At 44.8% G+C, this 21007-nt stretch overlaps 1 protein-coding gene across 3 annotated transcripts in view; it reads right to left on the minus strand.

The window, feature by feature from the left end:
• The window catches only part of LOC144826527 (stimulated by retinoic acid gene 6 protein-like), a 564429-nt gene that overhangs the window by 205097 nt on the left and 338325 nt on the right, over positions 1-21007 (minus strand). For all 3 annotated transcript variants that reach the window (XM_078684953.1, XM_078684952.1, XM_078684954.1), the window contains 2 exons: positions 12028-12142; positions 6192-6312 (listed from right to left, as the gene is read on the minus strand). In XM_078684953.1, the coding sequence (XP_078541079.1) occupies positions 6192-6312; positions 12028-12142 (236 nt within the window). The remainder of the gene's footprint in view (positions 1-6191; positions 6313-12027; positions 12143-21007) is intronic.

The following is a 21007-nucleotide window of genomic DNA, read 5'->3' on the forward strand; positions in this document are numbered from 1 at the left end:
AGTCAATGAGCTCCGTAGGTGGCCCAAATATTATGACTAACTAGAGGCACTGCGTCATTGCGGTTGTGTTGTATTATTCAAATGGGTGTGTAGACTAGTCAAGTCTCTACTTGGTGCCAAATACTTGATATATATTGGGCTGCATATGGTGCTTACAGTCCTTTTGCTTGACACTCTACAGTTGCTATAATTAATTTCAGGTGAGCGCGTGGACGCTTGGGGGTGCGAGTACAAATGGGAGAACCACAAGCCGCAACTGGGCCTAGGTCGACAGCTTCTCCAGGAGTGGGTCAGCGCCAACAAATGTATGACGTTTCAACACATACATTCACAAGGCAATGCTTAACATAACATAACACATGTATTTGTAAAGTGCATTTATCACCCATGGGTCCCAACGCACTGAATAACAGATGTTTATTGTTACCCAACTTAATGGTACTCACTTTATCGACCTCAGATGGATGGAAGGCTGAGTGGACCCGCTGGGATTTGAACCTGTGACCATGAGTTCAAACTCAGGCCCCCGCAGTGGATGCATTTGTCCACTAAGCCGCCAGACCCGGCTTTACAACGCAGTTGGTACAAAGACTGCGTTTATACCACGCGTGCCATTATATCGCAAGTCATATCAACGACTTGCTGTAGGGGCCACGCTGGACTTAGGAATAGAATTAAATACTATTCCTACTCCAGTTTGTGCAACAGCAGGTAGGTGTTGGATTTAAAATTCAACACATTCCTTGGTGTTGCACGCCCCTACAGCAAGTCGTTGATACGACTTGCGTTGTAATGGCACACGTGGTAACAACATGGTTGTTGTAATGACCGCGTTGTAAAGCCATGCGCTGTGGAAACAGCATTGTTAATGCTGTTTCCCATGCCAACCTCACCTCACCGGCCTTGCAGTGAGGTAACACAGGCACCCACAGCCCATGTGGTACGGGGTCCCCCGGGCTGCAGTACCTTGCGGGGGGATCAAGTTTCGTTACACCACTCTGGGCTTGCTGCTCCCCGCCTCTCACCTCTCAACACCTGGTGCCTCCCTTTGCTTCATGAAGCCTCTGGTGACTGGGTTCCAGTGGATTTCATCAGCTGTGATAAGCTTTGTTATGTGGAGGCACTTCACAGCCATGGCAGGCTTTGTGGCGATACAGTTAACTATTGGGGCGAAAGAGAACAAAATAGAAGGCGATGGGAGAAGCAGCTCTAATCTACATTTTGTGGCGAGCGCTCCTTGCTCCTCCTCCTCATGGTTGAATGTGGGTGAAGGTGGGAGAGGAGTGGAGCAAACAATATGGGTTGCATGTCAGACCACCCGACGATCCGCCCCCTGGTACTCAGTTTCCATGCTCCGTCCGAGTTCCGGAGTAGGTGGGCGACAGGGGTGGGGGCAAAGCCTGTGCAGCGCAGCTCCAGATACACACCTCTATTCCCTGCTTCCTCACCTGCTAACTCAGCTTGCAACCCACCACCTGTCTCAGCCATCCTCTCTCTCAGTGATTTCAGCGTGCGCCACTTCTTGGTGTCTGATGTAATTATCGCAAGCTTCAGATTAGTACATCATGAGATTAGGGTCTTTGTAAACCGATCGAGTATGAAAGTATATTTGCAGAGAAAACTTTGAAATAGAAACGATTTTGTCTTTTTTATGCATAGAATACAAATTAAGTGCAGAGAACAAATGCTGTAAAAAATGTTGCCTAGAAACACTGAATTACTACATTTGCAGGTGGAAAGTTAAGCTGATGTGAAAGCATTTTATGATATGAGCACACCCTTCAGGGGACACCGAAGTTAATACATCTGGAGGAAGGGGGAACCCTCCACATAGAGTGGAGTGCACTTTGGGTAGAAGGGGATTAATTCTGGAGAATAGATTTGCCCCCATGAATGGATTAGACTAATGTGATTGACTAATCCCCCCAGAGGAACAAACATTGTTGGGTAGCAATGAGCCAATTATGACACAAGCAACTAATTTGTGTAATGACAGAGTGACACATTTACTGGTAGAACAAACCGGGGGCCTCGAAGTGCTAAATCTAGGCACCCCTGCAACAAAATCTATTATTTCCTGGAACATAGCGGGGCTTCAAACCAAGCTGAAATCTAGGGATTGGTTGGAATTTATTGATCATTACGATGAGTGTATCTTCCAAGAGACATGGTCTGTGCAACCTTTATATCGTTTGGGATACCTCAATTTTTTCAAACCAGCAACACAAGTTTAGAAGGGTAGACCAATAGGGGGGCTTGTAATTTGGGTTAGGCAGAATTTAAACCTCTGTATACGTGTAATCCCTATTGATACTCCCGACATTATAACCATTTGCTTACGAGCTAACTCCAATGCTTCGTTAACAGTTGTTAATGTTTATGCTAGGGGTTTACCAGGTGGAAGACAGTCTGGTACAGGTGACACCCTGGAGGCTTTTCCTGGGGGACTGTGTGATGATTCCAGTCTGATTATCGCAGGGGACTTTAATTCCGCCTTTGAGCGCCTTGACATAGATGATTTCAAACTGCCTGGGGAAGAAGATGTGTTGTGGAATGTTCCTCCCTTGGAGCTCCCACCGATCAAGTGATGGTCTGAGGCAGCTCTTCAGTTAAAGGCACTGTGTATGGAGTAGGGCCTTAGGGCAGTAAATGGTCGCACACTCTCTGATAAGCAGGGGACTAACAATTTTAATAAGGGGAATAGACTATATATTAATAAATCTGGTCCTTGATTATGGATATGGAGGTTAGGGAGAAGGCTGAAAGCGACCATAATCCCCTGCTATTAAAGATGATTATTGAGGGCCTGACATAGTCATTAATTCCCCCATGCTATGTTCCACAAGCGAAGTTCAGCTTTGTAATAGTACAAGGAGGGTTAAATGGGATAGGATAGTGAGTAATGAACTTGTACTGACTGAAATAAGGACCACAGTTTCCAACACCCTGAGTGACTTACAAGCCACCGCGCCCGAGGCTAGTTTAAATAAAAGAATTACATTGGCTCACAAGGACCTGTCTGGCAAAATATGATGCTTCTTTTTAAAACCAGTTAAAACCCTGAATAAACAAAGGGTTAATGAGGCTAGATGGTATAACAAGGACTGTAGGGTAGCCTACAAATCGCTGGCGGCTGCCATAAAACTGAATGTTCGGGCAACTGTTAAGTTAGCTCGCCAGAATTACAAATTTACACTTCATAAGGTTAAAAAGGACTAGGACGAGCAGAGATGGTTGGAATTTTATCAAGCCAGTCAGGAGAGGAACCTCCAGTCCTTCTGGAACCAGGTTAAATGGGGGAGGAGGGGACAGGCCCCAGCACATCATAACCTTGTATCTCAGGAAATGTGGGTTTTGTCCTTCTCTAACCAATTTGCGGCGGGGATAGAGAGCGCTGAGAAGGAACCCTACACCATCCCGCAATGTGATACTGCGCTAAGCTTTGACATAGGGGAAGTCACAAAAGCGTTGGGTGCAGTCACCAGTGGCCATGCGCCCGGCCCTCATGGTGTTCTGGCTGACTTGTTTCTTTATGGCAGGGTTACTTGGCAGGAATATATTCTCATGTTAGCAAATGCCATTGCAAGAGGAGCACCCATCCCCGATACCTGGAAGGGGTTTAAGATTCTACCCATTTACAAAAACTATAGACCAATCAGTCTTATGGATGCCATCCAGAAAACAAAGCCAGAATGGCACTAAATAGGATACAAGACTGGATTGTTGAAAATGATATATTGACTCCATTACAGGCAGGGTTCAGTATTAATGTGAGCACGATAGACCAGGTTTTCTGGTTTATTTTGATATATTGGAGGGTTGTTTTGTTGGCGGGAGACACTATTGATACCGCCTTTGTAGACTTGAAGTCTGCCTTCGATGTAGTGTCTCGCACGAAACTCTAGAGGGTGCTCGCTGATCTGGGTATGCCTGCAGAGCTTTTATCTTTAGTAGTGCATCTCCATACAGAGAATTATGCCCAAGTTCGCTGGAGCTCGCAGGGCAATATAACCAGTAAATTCTCTGTAGAAAAAGGGGTTAAAAAAGGGTGTGTTTTAGCCTCGACCTTGTTTTCATTGTTCATCAATGGGGTGTTGGCTATTTTTCTACGCTCCCTACGGACGCACCAACACTTGCGGGAGTAAAAATCCTTATACTCTTTGTTCGCAGGCGACACCCTCATAATTTCAAAAAAGTCGAGTGGTCTGCAGAGGGCACTAATGAGATTTGAAGGATTCTTCAATGATCGTGGCCTGGTAATTAATTCAGATAAAACAAAGATTATGGTTCTAAATACTAGATGTCGGCCATTGAGGGAAGGGTATTTTTTTAACAACGTCTTACTCGATCAAACTGACGTTTTTAACTATTTGGGGATAACTCTAGGGAGCAAACTCAACTGGAAGCAGCAGATAGAAACCTTGGCACTCAAGCATCGCCACTAGGCTGGCGCCTTGCTGAAAGAGTTCAAGACATCGAAGACCCAGCCCATACTTCCATTGCTAAAAATGTACAACTCTAAAGTTATAGCTACCGTTACCTATTGTTCAGAGCTTTAGGGCTTTGATAACTTAACTCCACTAACCCTAACTCAAAATAGGTTTCTGAGAAATGTCAGTGGTGTACCACAGAGTACCCCCATAAAGCCAGTCTACTCTGAACTAAGGTGTAATGGACTGGATGACATTGCTAAGTTTCGCCCCATAGCGTATTGGCGTAGACTGTGGACTATTCCAGAGATGCAGCACTATGCCTCTGCTTTAAAGGATGTACTTGACTGGGTGTGAGTGTTTGATTGGTTTAGATGCTCCGTCCATCACCACCCCCTTTTGTACCGCTTAAACGATGTATGGGCATTTGATACATCCTGTAAAATAAATTGGCTGCAAAATATTAAAGTCATTCTGATAAATATGGGTGTGCGACATTTATGGGAAGACGCAAAGGGCCAGCAGTTTCCCTCCAAAAAATTTAAAGGAACTCTACTGATCCATGGTGGTGAGGAGGAACATATCGGCCTCGATTCTTCATCGCTGACAGGGACATTTCTGGAGCACAAGCCCTGTCCCCATTATGAGCCATAATGGGACGTTATCACCAAACCCAGGGACAGACACCTTTACCTACAATTTCGGGTGGGTATATTACCTATAAAGTCATTCACATGTAAATGGCACAACTCAAATGATAGCAAATGTAAGTTGTATGTGCAGGAGGAGACCTACTCTCACATTGTATTTGTCTGTCAGGCCTATCAGGCGCCACAATGTAAATGGCTGAAACCGCTATGTAAGAACTTGGCAGTTAGAAGTAGTGCTGTCACACAGAGAATATTGGCGACCGACACAAATGTTCTGACGGTCATAGCCGTTGCTTGGTTCTTGAGCTGGGTGTGGCTTATCTAGGAAAAGATGATAAGATCGCCAATCATAGTGAACCCTCCAACAAGTAAATAAATAAGTAAAATGTTGGATTGGGTGGGTTAGCCCTTTGTTAGTAATATAATCTAGAACTTAGGTGGTGCTCCAATTGATCTCTTTAGTAACCGAAAATAGCGGTTGCAAATGGTTAGGTTTCCATTGCGCAGTGTATGGAAAGCTCTGAGGTTTGTATAATGTTTTTATAACTGTTTTGTTTTTTATTGAAATTTTAGTCATAATACTTTTCAATATTTATATGATAAACTGTTATGCAACTGATCTTTTTAATATCTTCTTAATATGTGGAAAGTAATAGTTTTATTGCTTAAACTTTGGAATTATTAATGTTATATGTTTTTATTTTTACCCGTTGCGTGTATTGTTTCTTGTCTTTTGTGATCTTGAGTGATCGGAATAAAGACTATTGAATTGAATTGATATGAGCAATTGGTTAGTAACAGCTCCATTTTACTATAACACACTATTCAGTTTGTTGAAGGATGCAGAGCTTTATTGCAGCGGATATCTTTGATTCATTCGCATCAGAAGTTAATAGGCAAAGAAAGGCTATTTAATAGGTAGAGAACGTTACCTACTTAAAGCTAGCTAAACTTGCCTATTACTCTCTATTCCTTCTATTTACTAATGCTGAGGTGACAAGGGCCACATTTAGATTATATTTTCTTGATAGACCTATGCCCATTCAGCAAAATACATCGCTAAGACGCATCCAAACAAGAAATTAATGCTTGCATTTAAACATGCCTTGACCTTTTAGAATGAGAAGAGTCCTCTTGGTCTCGTCAGTATATGTCTTGTTAACAGCTTCCAGGATAATGGTGTCCAGCTTCGTCACAGCTTTCGGTGAGATATAAAAATCCACTAGAATGAACTGAAGATAAATCTTGTGTTATTTCTCACAGGGACAAAAACATGATGTTGTCCAATTGAACACCACTTAGCTTGGTTTAATGCATGTAAGCCAGCATTAGGAAACATTAAATGTCTTGGTTGGCTTACCGTGTAGCTTTAGGCTCATAAATGATGCTCCCTTCAGTTCTGTCAATCTCAAAGTTTCCACACAAGTCAAACACATTGCATTCAACCTGGTTAACAAACTTCCTTTCGTCTGCTTGAACATGCCTCGTATCGTCTGGCATAATATACACTTTTGCTTCTTGCACACTACCCTTAGCCTTGCATTGTTTAATCCTCTCAGCAGATGAGTGACATACATATTCACTTATCAAGTTCCCCCACAGTGTTACCTGAAGAGTTGGATGTCCACAAATTTAACCAAGAAGATGTACTGATAGTCTCAACATAAAAACATCAATCAGCAAATCAAAGATCTTCGCATATCATAAGAAAGAGGAATGAGAGACCTCGGTGAATGCAAAGAGACCCACAATATATTGAAAATGACTTCAATATGGCAGGTCGACAGGACTGAGATAATGCCAGTGCTGTGTCAGGCACACAGACAGCGTAGGTGTAGAAAACACGTCACTAGCTACTTGAGGGGGATTGTAGAGACAGATCCTTCTCTAGAAGACGAAACCACTACTGATGAGTCCAAAGATGTCCAATAGACTTAAAGAAATGCTCTCCTACATAATCTTGTAAAGAACCATGAAGAGGAGTGGTCTGGGGATGGGGAGTGCATGGGCCTTATGGCCACTGGACTGGAATTTTCACCTACCACAAACCTTGGTTTGTACCCGTCCCTAAAATGAGCATCTGTGCTTAGAACAAGATGAGGCAGTCACAGGCCCTTATTCAGAATGCCCTCATACCACCCCCAGTGGAAGTCTCCTATATTAAACTTCAGGTCTGGCATCAATTGTTAGTAACCCAACGAGTTTAGATACCAATAGGTAGGTGTCACAAAATGCTTGCATATGTCCTGCCAATGCTCTCACAGACACACAAAAAGTAATGCCTCCTGGACACATTGCCCACTGACAAACTGTGCAAGCTCCATCTACTCTTTTTATTGAGTGTTCCTGGTTCTGGATCTAGCCTAGGTCTCTCAAGAAATAACTGATATGGAAATAACTTCTCAAGGTCTTTTTTTTAACCACAGCATCCATCAGTATCTGCAGTTGCTATGCCATGATAGGTGCCACAGGTTCTGGCCAAGACGTCAACGTTGTCTCTGAATCTGCTATACTGGAGTTTGAGGAGGAACGTAGTCAAGCAAAGCCCCTTTAAGCACTGTGTGAGTGTCCCTTGATGTAAGAGAGTCTGGGTACTCCCAAAGATATTTCTATCCCAACCCTCAAGAGCAGGCACTTATGAACATCTCTTGTAAAAATATGTCTGGATTTGGAAGACCTACTCCCCTGCTCCCCTATTCCCCTGCTCCAGTAGTTAAGCAAATGTTGACAGGCATACTAAAAAATACACCATGCAATCCAATATGGGAAAACACAGACTTAGTCTACATGCATTCTTATATTATGGACACTCTGTCTTAGGTGATTTCACTCTTTCGCTTTTGAGTTTAGCAATGAAGCACATTACAGAACCAGCTCTGCTCTTGTGTTTTTGCTTGCTGTTACGGTACAAGTATCACAAATCGAAAGAAAGTACATGTGTAGTCTAATCTAGGGACATTCATTTGCAAAAAATGCCAGTGGTTGTCTAACCTCTGATGATATCACAGGATTGATCCATGGTCCCATTTGTAGCCACTCTAAACCTTCCTAATTGCTGTAGAATTACCAGAGGTAGCAAGGGACCGTGCTAAGGGTAAGAACGAGCTAGCTAGAAGTAGCAGCTACTACCCCTGACTGCCCTTGATTCCAATGTTGAGTCCATGCCCTGTGTAGATATGTCAAGATCCTAGACAGCTGCATCCTGTATCTTTTCATGGTACCTGTATCAGCACCCAGGATGAACCACTGCTTCAGGAAAGAGGAACAATGTATGGACTAACGTGCCTGTGTCACACACAAGATGTCTTCTAGTGTCTTCCAGACAAGCAATATACTGCAGACGCCCTTTTTATGTATGGCCTTAACATAGCTTTAACTTGCCACCTCATGTAATCAAAAATATTCATCGAAGAAAAATTCATAGATTAGTAGATGCCGTAAGGGACTTTGGGACAGCCCTCTTCATCCATTCATCTGTTTAACTAACGTTCACATTTTGCTTCTGCCCAACCCAGCATAGAAAGTGTAGCAATAGGTGAGCGCACTTGTGTGACATGCACATAAAATGCGGTACAAAAGGGGGTGGTGATGGACGGAGCATCTGAACCAATCAAACACTCACACCCAGTCAAAAGATCTGGGTTTAATCCATCACCATTCTTTAGCCCACTCTGCCACCCCAGTTCAGACATGGCTATATGCAAATCAGTCTGACCCTGTGCCTCATGGGAACAGTCCAGCCTGAACTGCCAAGCCATGCCTTCCCTGGACCGGAAACAAGCTTCCGAGGACCGGTTTCTGGCATTACAGCCGTCTTCAGCCTGGCTTGCTTGAATCCAGGGGCAAAGTGAGCAAGGGACTCACGTCTGAGCATACCCTGCCACACTTATGGCGGCCAAAAGCGGTACAAAAGGGGGTGGTGATGGACAGAGCATCTGAACCAATCAAACACTCACACCCAGTCAAAAGATCTGGGTTTAATCCATCACCGTTCTTTAGCCCACTCTGCCACCCCAATTCAGACATGGCTATATGCAAATCAGTCTGACCCTGTGCCTCATGGGAACAGTCCAGCCCGAACTGCCGAAATGCACATAAAATGAGCTGCACTTCAGGGTTGGTATGACAGTATTTTACATTGCCAGTGCTTTTTCCCATTCTTTATGCTTTCCCATTCTTTATACTTTTTTATTTTTGAAGTCACTCTGTGTATTTAAACTGTGTCTTCGAGTTACAGTAATTCACAGCCAATGTTAATTTTTCTTTTTCTTGTCTTTACGCTAATAGGAATCATGTTTTCCAGGTTATGCACATAGCGTTTTGATACCTGCTTGCTAGGAAGCACTCATACTTTAAAAATTATATGGGAATGTTTATTCCTTTGTCATTTAAAAGTTTTATTGCATTTATATGTCTGCCATACTTAGGCGGCATACACATATATATATAAGCTTTGACAAAGACAATAGATCTGGCCGTGGAAAGCAAGTGCATAGTTTATTTTGAATTTTGAATTGCAAAATGACGCCTTAAAAATTAAACGAAGTAGAATTATATATATATATAGATTTATATATATATATATATATATATATATATATATATATATATATATATATATATATATACATTTTGCAATTCAAAATTCAAAATAAACTATGCACTTGCTTTCCATGGCCAGATCTATTGTCTTTGTCAAAGCTTGTTAAATTATCGTGTGTCTCTAGTCAGAGCCCTGCATTGCGGGAGCAGTATTTTTTTACCCCCACGAAAGAAGGAAAAACATGCAGCTTCCATGGGGCAGGAAAGATGTTCGCCTGTTGTATCTTTACATGTAAGTGGCAGATACTTAGGGACATACGTACAAGACCCTACCCCCATCACAACGGCACTTTCAGTGACATAGTGGTGGCGATTGGGCCGTGCCTTATTTTCAAGGCAGCGTTAAGCCACTTAACGTAGCTTAACGCTGCCTTGTAAATAAGGCCTTCTTTCACGCTATGGTTAGCGTTAAAGGGGTGGGCAGTGGGTGTTGCGTTGGGCGTTCCACTGCAACACCCATTGTTTTTTACTCTGCCCCCTATTTACAAGGGCAGCGTGAATAGGAGGCAGCGTCAAAATTAAGCCCATGAAAAACATGGTCTTAAGTTGGCGAAACGGGGAGATATGTTTTACTTTCCCCTTGTTTTTGATTTTTCCATGTGTGCTGCCTTGTGCAGTGCTGGGGGGAACGCAAGGCTGCACTATATCCTTGATTAAATATGGTGGAACCTCGCATTTCTGAAGTTGCAGAGTGAGACATTTAGCTATGGATGGCTAACACTTCACTACGCCACTTCAGTTCTAAATGTCCCCCAGAGGTCCTTGGGCATCCATGGTGCAGGAGCCTGCTCCATATTTACCAGGCAGCACTAAGCCACTTTTTTTGATTTAATGCTGCCTTGTAAATAATGTCCCTTTTAACTTAGTTTTATGCGTTAAAGGGACATGCAATGGGTTTTGCTGGGGGCGTTCCCAGCAACATCCACAGCATCTTGAGCCAACCTCAGATTTACTAGAAATCATAAATCTGAGGCAGCGCCAAAAACGTAAGCCTCCACCGAAGAGGCGTAAGGGAGGCACAACGAGGAGGTATATATTTATTTCTCCTCGTTTTTGCTTTTTCTGTGTGTGCTGAATCCTACAGCACACACAGAAAAAGGTAAACGCCTCATGTGATTGATTTTGTGCAGCAAGATTTCCCTACCTGCACAAAAACAATCATCCCCTTCAACGCAGGCACCCTTGCACCATGATGCACAGGTGCCTGCGTTGGTGCACAGCAGCCCAATGTGCGCCGGTGCAGTGGAAAAGGACAGGAATGCGCCGTATCTTGTAGATACAGCGCATTCATGCCCTTTTCTTTTACCGTAGGGCAGCGCAACAGCGAGGCGTGTGGCGCAGCCCTACGGTAAAACATCATCAATGAAGCCCCTTGTGTTTGTGTGTGATCTGTTCGATTTGCAATGTGAGTTGTTCTTTTCCTTTCTACCCTGTCCTGGCTGATGTGTGCGGTATTCTATATCTGGATTTTACCCCAGTTCTTGTAGCTCGGGCTACGGTTGAAAACCGTGTTCAGCTCCGAATCGAGAACTTGCAACGTTTTGTGAGACTTCTTCAATAGTGACATCATCCCAATTCAGACACACAAATTAGTACATTCTTCACAAAGCGACCTCTACATGTAGGAGAGTTAAAACGTCACTTATCGCTTAGAAAGTCAGGTCTTTGTTTACACTGTTCTTTTCTCCACAGGCGGTTCCCTTCACGTTTTGAGAACTGTGATGAGGAAAAGGACCGGCAAAAACTATTAATGAACTTTAAGAGGTTTGTTTCATTCTGCAGCAGGAGGGCATTTGAGAGGATGGTTGAATATACAGATTAAAATTGCCAGGAGCTGCTCCTCTAGCTAGAAAGTACAAGCATTGCCTAGGATCCTGGAGGTTGCTGTTCTAGGTGGCATTCAACACAAATATATTCAAAGGCTGAGGTACTGAGGAGAGATCAGGGGAATAACAGCCTGTCAGAGTGGCGCCTGCCTTGAATGCCTGTTAAAAGGCACGAGGCACATGAAGCAATCTTCTCTGCCATTTCGTCTTTGCAATTGAGAGAGTGTCTGCATTTCAATTCTTGTGTGATAAAATTGGCAACATCAGCTTTTGATATCAACTTGAGACATGAATGAGAGCGGGTAAGAGGCAACCTGAGACGACATGAGTGAGAATCAACATGAAACAATATGACTGAACATCATTATGCGATAACATGACAAGGGATCATGAGTTAAAGTCGATATTAGTCAACATCAAACAGCATTATTGATCCTCACCTGCAGCGACGCCATCTTTGTTTCACACAGCCTTCAGCAAGGTACAGATGTATAAGGGATAACTGGCTCGTTTACTCACATTGTACAGGCAGATCAGGCACAGTATCCCCGTCACAACCATCCTCAAGGGGAATTTGAAGGTGGGGTCCCAGGTGTAAATCCTTCTAGCGAAGCAGGATTTCCCACTGTTTCCACTAAAAATGTACAGTCGTGTGAGAGCATATGGGACCATAGTACAAGCCGTAGGCAATATTGACAAAGAGGATGAAGACAAAGCACTGAGCAGCATAGGAAAACAGCACAACGGAGTTAGTTGCTTACACATCTGATCTCCAATTGATTGGCTCCTGAAATCCCTAACGTGGTTATGATTCAGGAAGGGGAAAGTTTAAGGTGTTTTCTGAATCCTTTCAACAAAATGTTTACTCTTTGTCTGTTTTTGTCCTTAAGGTGTCATTAATTTGAGTGCCCGACACCATTTATCAGCTTTCCAATTTTTAAAAAAACTTTATTTATCAATTTTGTCAAGTACATATCCAAAAGAAGAAAGGACACATTCAAGAATAGGACTCATTTCAAGACAAATGAAATGCATAGAGCTCAATAACTGCCCCACCTCCCATCCCACCCCAAACCCTATCCCAGGAGGCCAAACATATATGTACATGCACCATTCTGCGGTGACGTCATGACTGCAATCCTACACAGTAGGCAAATTATAACCAGTGAATTCCATGCCAGAAATACGGTGATATTAGAGACAAGTTTGGTAGAAGTCTAAATCTTGTCCATTAAGGGTATAGCATGCCAATACAGCAAGTTCAGCACATACAACAATACTGTTCAAAATAAATCTGGATGAGTCAACAAATATGCCGTAAGGGGGCCCTAAAAACCTTGGGTCGGGATGACTCCGGCAACTTCTCCTCAAATGCTTGCAACTGGTCCCTACAGTAAACCAGGTCCCTGAGCCACTGCTTGATAGTAGGAGCGGACCTCGATCCCCACCTCTACGCCACCGCTCTCTTGGCAAACAAAGTGAAGATTGCAACAATGCGTCTATTAGCTGGCTTTAAGCATTTCAGATAACCAAGCAGGCACATCTCAGGCTTACAGTCCACACATTCCAACACCACCTCCGACAGAATACGAGTCACATCAGTCCAGAAGGCAAGCACAGGTCCACACAGCCATGCAACATGGTAAAAATCAGCATTCACTGCTCCGCAGCGCGCACAGCTCGCAGTCTCTCTCAAGCCATACTTGTGGAGCCTCAATGGCGAGTAATATACCTGATACAGGTATTTAAAGTGGATGATTCTGAGGTTGCAGTTGGCCGTAAATCGGCCCGTAAGCTGACAACAGGCCGTCCAGACCTCCATCGTGATTGGAGTACCCATCGCGGCCTGCCAGCGCTGGCATGATGGGTGATCTTCGAACTCACATTCCTGCTGGGAAGAGTTATAAAGCCTAGTGATAAGCCCTTTACGACTCACCCGTAAGCACCGCTTGCAGTGCCCGCAGACTTGCAGGCTCCACAGGAAAGTCTGGATACACATCCCGAATGGTCTGACGGATCCACGTGAAGCTGAACATAAAACCACACTCCACTCCATTTTGAGCTTCGCCAATGGTTTTGAAGCTGCCCTCCTTGTACAGGTCCCCCACTCTGACCATGCCCGCTTTCGCAAGCTCCCTCAAAGCAGATGGCTCGCGTGCCGCCAACACTCCCGGGTGGGAGGCGATGGGCAGAAGAGGAGCACACAAATATGATAGCTGCGCCCTAGTGGCTAGCACCCGCCAAGCTCAGGACGTGCACAAAGGAGGATTGATCTCTGTCCTGACCCCACCTGAGCCTCAGGAAAGGACCATTGCCTGCACCGGTACGGGAAGGACAGCATCAGCCTCAATGGCCACATGTGGCTGAAAGCGTTGTGGGAAGTGCCAGTAATGGGCAAAATGTGCCTGCACACAGAGGTAATGAAGACGAAAGTCAGGAGCCTCAAAGCCCCCCCTATCATAGGGCTGCACCAGTAGATCTCATCAACATCGGGGTTGTTTCCCTCCCCAAACAAAGGACAGCAGCGCCGTCTGCAGTGTGCGGAATAGTACTATATTCAGTTTAATGGGTATGTTGATAAAAAAGTACAACATCTTAGGCAGGAATACCATTTTTAGCTCTGGTATAGGCAGCGCACGCTGCCTGTACGAGGCATCAAGTAATTAGTATTACTAGTCAAACTTCACCCACGGAGTTTCTCTTTGTTTTGTTGCTTGCTATTGGTAAAATCTGCCATTGCTGTTGTTATCTTGCTTATTATTGGTTGGAAGACTGATGTGTCACTTCCGTTTTCTTCCGTTTCTGGAGGAAGCAGCATCGACCAACTACAGTTAACCTACACTGCAAGTCGGCATGTTTTAATGTAGAGACTACTTTTTTTTAAAAATTTTAAATGGGGCCTTGTTTGCGCGTACATTTTTATGCACTCGCCACTTTTATGTGGTGTTGCACCCCCCACCACCACCCGCCTCTTGCTCTTTGTTTATCAAGCATGGGGTTGGTCAGGAACCGTGATTCCTTTCAGCCACGTCACCGCTGAAGAGAGGGGCAGCCCAGCAGGACATCAGCGTCGAGCGCTTGAAACCGAAAGGGCTGCCCCGCTCCTTCTCCGTGCAGCTTTTCCAGTAGCCTCGTGTCCTCAATCCCGAAGGAGCCCCAGGCCAGTGACAGCCTCGCCTCTTCAACCCCAGGTAACGCTCGCACCTGTGTACGCGCTGGGGAACTGCTTTCTTGTTCACCGACCGGCTCTGTTACTCCGGCGTGGAAACTTTGCACGGGGCATAAAAGGCACAGAGTACAGAGTACAGCTATTTCTTTTAGCACCGTTCACCACCAGCTGCCGAGTTTGGAAGTGTTGACTTTAAAATTTTTAGTTCCCACCCTCCTCCCATTGGTGGTGTTCTACATCCTCCCGCCCCTTTCCTGTTGACCGTGTTCCTGTTTCCTTTCTTCCCGCCCCCCTCCCGCTGGCCATTGTCTCTCACAGCGTCTGGCAGACATGGAGAAGCGCACTTGTAATTTTAAGCAGCTTCTGTACTGTTACCACAGACCGCGCATGCTGGGAAGGTAGGGTTTGCACTGCAGCTAATAGCCAAATGACTGGGTCAGTTGGGGGTAGTGATTCTCTGCGGGAAGGCTAGCAGAATGGTTATATGGACCCTATAGGATAGGTAGTGTGAAGGCACCAGGACGGTATACCTGCCCATGAGTCAACATTGTGCATCCGTGCAGCTTATTAGACGTTCGTAACACAGTTTATGAGGTGCGTGAGAGAGCAGCTTGTTTCAGTGAGGAGCAACGACTGGATGTGCCGTTCTGGACTTCTACTCTTTGTGCGTTATTAGCTGCGCTGTGACAGTGGTTTCATTCTCATCTTTTTAAGCAGTGCGGTAGCCACCCCTAATCAACAACAACAAGCATTTACAATGCAATGGTCTCGGCATTATTAAAGGTAAAGCTATTGGCATTGCTCATGACATTTGGCATTGCTATGACATTTTTTTTCTTTTAAATCATAAATAAATGGCATTGTCATTTACATTGCCAATAGCTTAATTGTTTGCATATGGGTGACCTATTGCATTAGCACCCACACATAAGGGTCAGGGGCAGGAGAGCAAGCACAACGAATGAGGGGGCAGGGTAGCAAACACAGCGAAGGGGTAGGGAGGCAGGCACAGCGAGGGGGCAGTGGCAGGAGAGCAAGCCCAAGCAACTAGGGGCAGGGGCAGGAGAGCAAGCACAAGCAAAGAGGGGGCAGGGGCAGGAGAGCAAGCACAACGAACGAGGGGGCAGGGGCAGGAGAGCAAGCAAAAGCTACGAGGGGGCAGGAGAGCAAGCACAAGCAACGAGGGGGCAGGGGCAGGAGAGCAAGCACAACGAACAAGGGGGCAGGGGGCAGGAGAGCAAGCACAGCAAGGGGGCAAGGGAGCAAGCACAGCGAGGGAGCAGGGGAGCAAGCACAGTGAGGGGGCAGGGGAGCAAGCACAGCCAGGGGGCAGGAGAGCAAGCACAGCCAGAGGGCAGGAGAAGAGGGGCGGGTTCAAGCCCCCTAACTAAAAAACATTAAATCTTCGGACTGAACTGCGCAAGCGCAGCCTACGGTCCTCAACCTAATAAACGATCACACCCCCCTAATAAAGGAAAAAAGATATGACATTGGGGTCTGAAACACAGACTGGCACCCTCAGCACTTTGCATTAGGACACCTGCAGTTTAGCTTTGGAGCTCAATGCGTGATTTCGAAAATTTCAGCTTGAGAAATGCTGCTGATTTAAAAGCCGGGACTGACCGATGTTGTTATTCATAGCATGGCGTCATTCAAGACATGGAGTCACTTGGCAGGAAGAACTAGCTTTCTTGGGTACAGTAATGAAGTACATTTGAAATTCGGGACATATGTGGCTTAAAGGCCGGTACTGCCGACGTTGGAACTGGGAACCAGATTCAGTCCCGACGTACGGCCAACGTCTTGTGATTCTGGGCAAATCACAATCTCCCTGTGTTTAAAAAATTAATCTGGACTTGTGTCATATAATCGGGTGCTCATGTAAAGTACTGAACGAGCTTGGGACAAGTGCGAGGTATAAAAAACCTCAAAAACAAGCCGCAAACCTGAGTGAAGAACACATTATTACAGGTAACAACATGCAGGGGCTTACACCTGTTAGTTATTCAATGTCATTTTGACACCTTGGTGGGCTACAGGACTGTCCTTGCAGCAGACAGGACTTTATGTGCTGGGGTTTTAAATCCAGTGCTTAGAATGTTTAAAAGCTGAACAGCATTACCCAGAACGAAAAGTCGAGTAAGTCAATAGGCCTGAATTTGCTTAATGTTTAACAGAGGAATTATTGGCAACCAGGATTTAGGTTCCAAAACCAAATATAAACCAGCAGAATACGTGACAAATTACAAATAAAACCAAAGACAATGCTGTACAGTAGGTGACTACGGTTGAAGGAACAATCCCTGCAGCATGCACAACATGACGTGACCACGCGAAAGTGGAACTAAAACCTATTTGACAGCAAGTGAGACGCACAAGTCATCCAAGCACCCTCTTCCCTGACCCCTCTTCCGCCTGTCACATCACAGACAGGAGCAGATCTGCTTGCCAGATCCTGCCCCTCCCACTCACACACCCTCCGCAACCGGTTAAGCCTCGCACCCCCTAAATCTCCTTCCCCTCCTCCTCACCGCATCCTCCTCCCGGCTCCGGTTCCACTGCACACACAGGAAGCGGAAGCACCACCTGGCAGGAAGTTCCACCTCCAGGCCTTACTGTTGCTTGATTACGACGCCGCACAGTCCCTGTTCTCCAATTGGCTCCTTCGTGCCCTGCTCTGTCCCCGCCTCGGTTGCACTGACAGATCGGCGCTGTTGCTCCTGGACACATATTTTAACCCGCCGCAACTTCTGTGTTCATCCTGTGGTCACGTGACTCTCCCCGAGCTCCCAGACTCTAATTATATCCCTGGGTCACCAAGGAGACCCGCAGAGGGTGAGGGTTAGCGGGGATGGATGAGAAGGGGGTACTGGGTTTGATAAACTGTTACTGGGATTGTGTGAGTGACCACAGGGGTGATTGATGGGAGATAGTGATCTATGGTCCTCAGGGAAGCCGGAGGCGCATCAGCTAACAAGGGCCTGCAGCAGAGGGCACAGCTCCCTCGGGGGAGGGATCGTGAAAGAGCCCCGGCCTTTTCAGACTGGGGGGCATGCTTTTTCATGATGATGTCACAGCGAGAAAGAAACAAAAAAACACGCCCCCAATCCGAAAAAGACAGAGCTTAAACGGAGTAATGCCCATCTCCTCAAATGGTTGGCCAGAATTTATGAGGCCAGCCAATGGAGAAGAGGGGCGGGTTCAAGCCCCCTAACTAAAAAACATTAAATCTTCGGACCGAACTGCGGTCCTCGACCTAAAAACGGCCATGCTTTTCTTTTTCACCCCCTTTCCCATTGTCCGTGTGTCCCCCCGCTGTCCGTTGTCTCACAGCTTGTTACAGTGTGCATGCAGAACTATATATCTAATGTCAGTTGCACCACCAACACCGTGCAGCTGTTGTTTGTGTGCCCTGACAGACCTCTTAATCTTGTTTCGCATTGTAGTTCAGAAGGGAGTTTGGAGACATGATGGACATGTGAAAGCCTGGGAGGGCTGGGAAGGAGTCAGACGCTAATAGATAAGTACCAAAAGAGAGTTTTCAGGACATATGTTTCTACGCACACACTTTTTATGGACACCTAATTTCTCTGCCGTACTTGCCCTCTATCTGTTTCAATTCAAGACATGACTGAGCTCTGCGTCTGCAACCCCCCAGTTTAATACTCGTCATGCCCAAGCAGACGTTTCCACAGACATCAATTGTAAAATGAGTCTAATGAGCACCGCTCTAGTGAAGTGGAAAGCCAAATAGAAACACAGCCCAATGGAGACAAAGGAATTTGCAGAAGTATTACTCAATGTGGTGACAGTAAAACAAGCTCATAGCAGTTAACAGAGGCAACTCACTATAATCACAAAAATCGTTTTGTCAGTTACTGTCACTGGAGGATGTCGTCTCCGCTTCTGTGGGTCTTTTGTGTTCATTGGAGGAATGTCAATGCGGTTAAGCGCTGGTTTCGGTTTTCACTTAGGCTCATATCCCGTATGTATCAACTGTTCACTCAACCTTTGCTCGTATCTTGCTATCCTGGTAATTTTCTTTATTATGGATGTGGTCAAACATGCTCATGATTACAGCTCTGACATTAATGCTGGTTAACAAAGATATAGCTGGGACTTGCACTGCTCGGTTGTCGAATGGTAATCCGTGTAATGGTTTGTGGCGTGCTGATGAGGTGTCGCTGTCTGTGCCTTACAGCGTATAAAGTATCAAAGTCTATTACAATGCTGCCCCAACAAGGGGGCAGACTCCTCTTAGCACTGCAAGAAAGACTGTACAAGACTTATTCGTTTATACATGTTTAATAAAGTTATTTTGTTTTTGTATTTCAAGTTCGTTATTTCATTTTTAACACAAGGTTTTCATGATTGAAAAAGTCTTTGACATTCATATCCAATGCAGGTATCGTCAAATTATATATCCCAATGCATTTCGGGCTTGCTTCAGCCCTTCGTCAGGGGATTACTCTACAGGAAAAAGAAAGAGGAGGCTATCAGCCTGTGTGATTCAGAACTTAAAAAAGCTACTTAAGCATCATGCATGATGTGATGGTGACTGCTAGTGAAGAAATTGATGTGAATTATGATGTCTCTCATGCTTATTGTCAAAACTAGGTTTTTGGAAAGAATTAAAACAATGGCAAGATCATGATTATACTCAAAGTTCGTGCTTTGGAGGAAAATGAAAGTGTGTCCCAAAGGTGAAAAACTTGGTGATCAGATATTCAAACAAAATGTGGTAGATGCTGTGCTTCCCGGTGTTAAACCAACGTGTGCATTGTTAATACGGTAACTCACTGATACGATGTAGTCCGTTCCTTAACCTAAAAAGTTGCAAAAGAGTACGCAAGTATTAGCGCTAGTTCACGTGGGCCCAGTAAATGTAGAAAAGAATGTCCTCATATCGAGGTACTTACACGGATATGAGGAAAGCTCTGCGTAGATGTCCGTGGCGCTTCCGCGAGTGCACCCGTTCAGAAAAATTCCGTGAGACTATCGTTAAAAAACATGAAGGATGGACTGAACCCGTAGTAGTGGGCGCCATCTTTAAGTGGTGAAAGTGCTGGTTAGTGTGGTCGTTATTTAATTGTTAACCCAAAAGCGTGAGTTATTGAGTGCAAAACCAGTCGGTAACCTTGAATTGTGTAGATGTTACAATATGCTAGTGAACGTGGAATGCCCAAAGAAGTGACATAACATGTATAATGCTCACGAAGACAATCAATGTTCATACATAAGAATTCCTAATTGACAATTCATCTATTCCCTCGTGCATGAATGATCATACATAGCATGGATAGTCACAAATAACATAGGAATTCCATCCTATCATTCAACCCATGTGGTTGCATCGTCGCCATGTAGCAGATCCAGTACTTTTCACGTTTCAACAGTGTATTTTTGTTGTGTTTAGTGGGTTTAGTTTGTTCCAGAATCAAGTATTTCAATTGAGCCACTGTGTGATTTTTCTCCATGAAGTGTGTTGCTACTGTAGACTTTACGTTTTTTGTCCGAATGTTACTCTTGTGCTCCAAAATGCGTGTGCGGATCTTTCTCTCCGTGTGGCCTATGTAGCAGGAGCCACAGGGGCACTTGAGCATGTAGATTACATTGGAAGAGTTACATGTAGCATTGACTTTCAATTTTACTTTGTATCCTTTCATGGGATGATTGTTGTGGTTCCCTGGTATGATGTTGTTGCAGTTACTGCAGTTATAACAAGGTAAAATACCCTTGTATGTTTAGTTTTCTGTGTGATCCATTGGTCTAGTAAGTATCTCTTTGAGGTTACGACCTCTGGTGTAAGCAAAAATAGGTGTTTGCACAAAGATGTTTTGAAAATCCGGTTCTGTGCTCAAAAGTGGCCAATGTTTCAGAATTATTTTTCGGAATTGATTGCTGGTGACAGTGTATTTGGACACTACTACCATGCGTGTGTTCTCAACTTTCGGTTTGATGCGTAGTAATTCGCTACGATTCGCCTTCTTGCATCGGGCTGCTGCCTTTTCTAGGATTTCTTGTGGGTACCCTCGAGCTTGAAATCTTTCCAGGGTGAGTCGTTGTTGTTGTTCACTCTCTGTAGTGCTAGACACGATGTGTTTAACTCTTAATAGTTGAGAATATGGCAAATTGAGTTTGAGACCGGATCGGTGAAAACTTTTGAAATGCAATATAGAGTTATGATCAGTTGGTTTACGAAAAATCGTGGTTGAGATTTTGCCATCTTGTCTGTGTACTGCTACATCCAAAAAATGGATGGTTTTGTCATCATAATCCCATGTAAATTGGATGCGATCATTGATCTGATTCCAGTTTTGGAGACTATTG

The sequence above is a fragment of the Lissotriton helveticus genome, chromosome 3_2 (assembly GCF_964261635.1).
Source record: "Lissotriton helveticus chromosome 3_2, aLisHel1.1, whole genome shotgun sequence".
Classification (NCBI taxonomy): domain Eukaryota; kingdom Metazoa; phylum Chordata; class Amphibia; order Caudata; family Salamandridae; genus Lissotriton; species Lissotriton helveticus.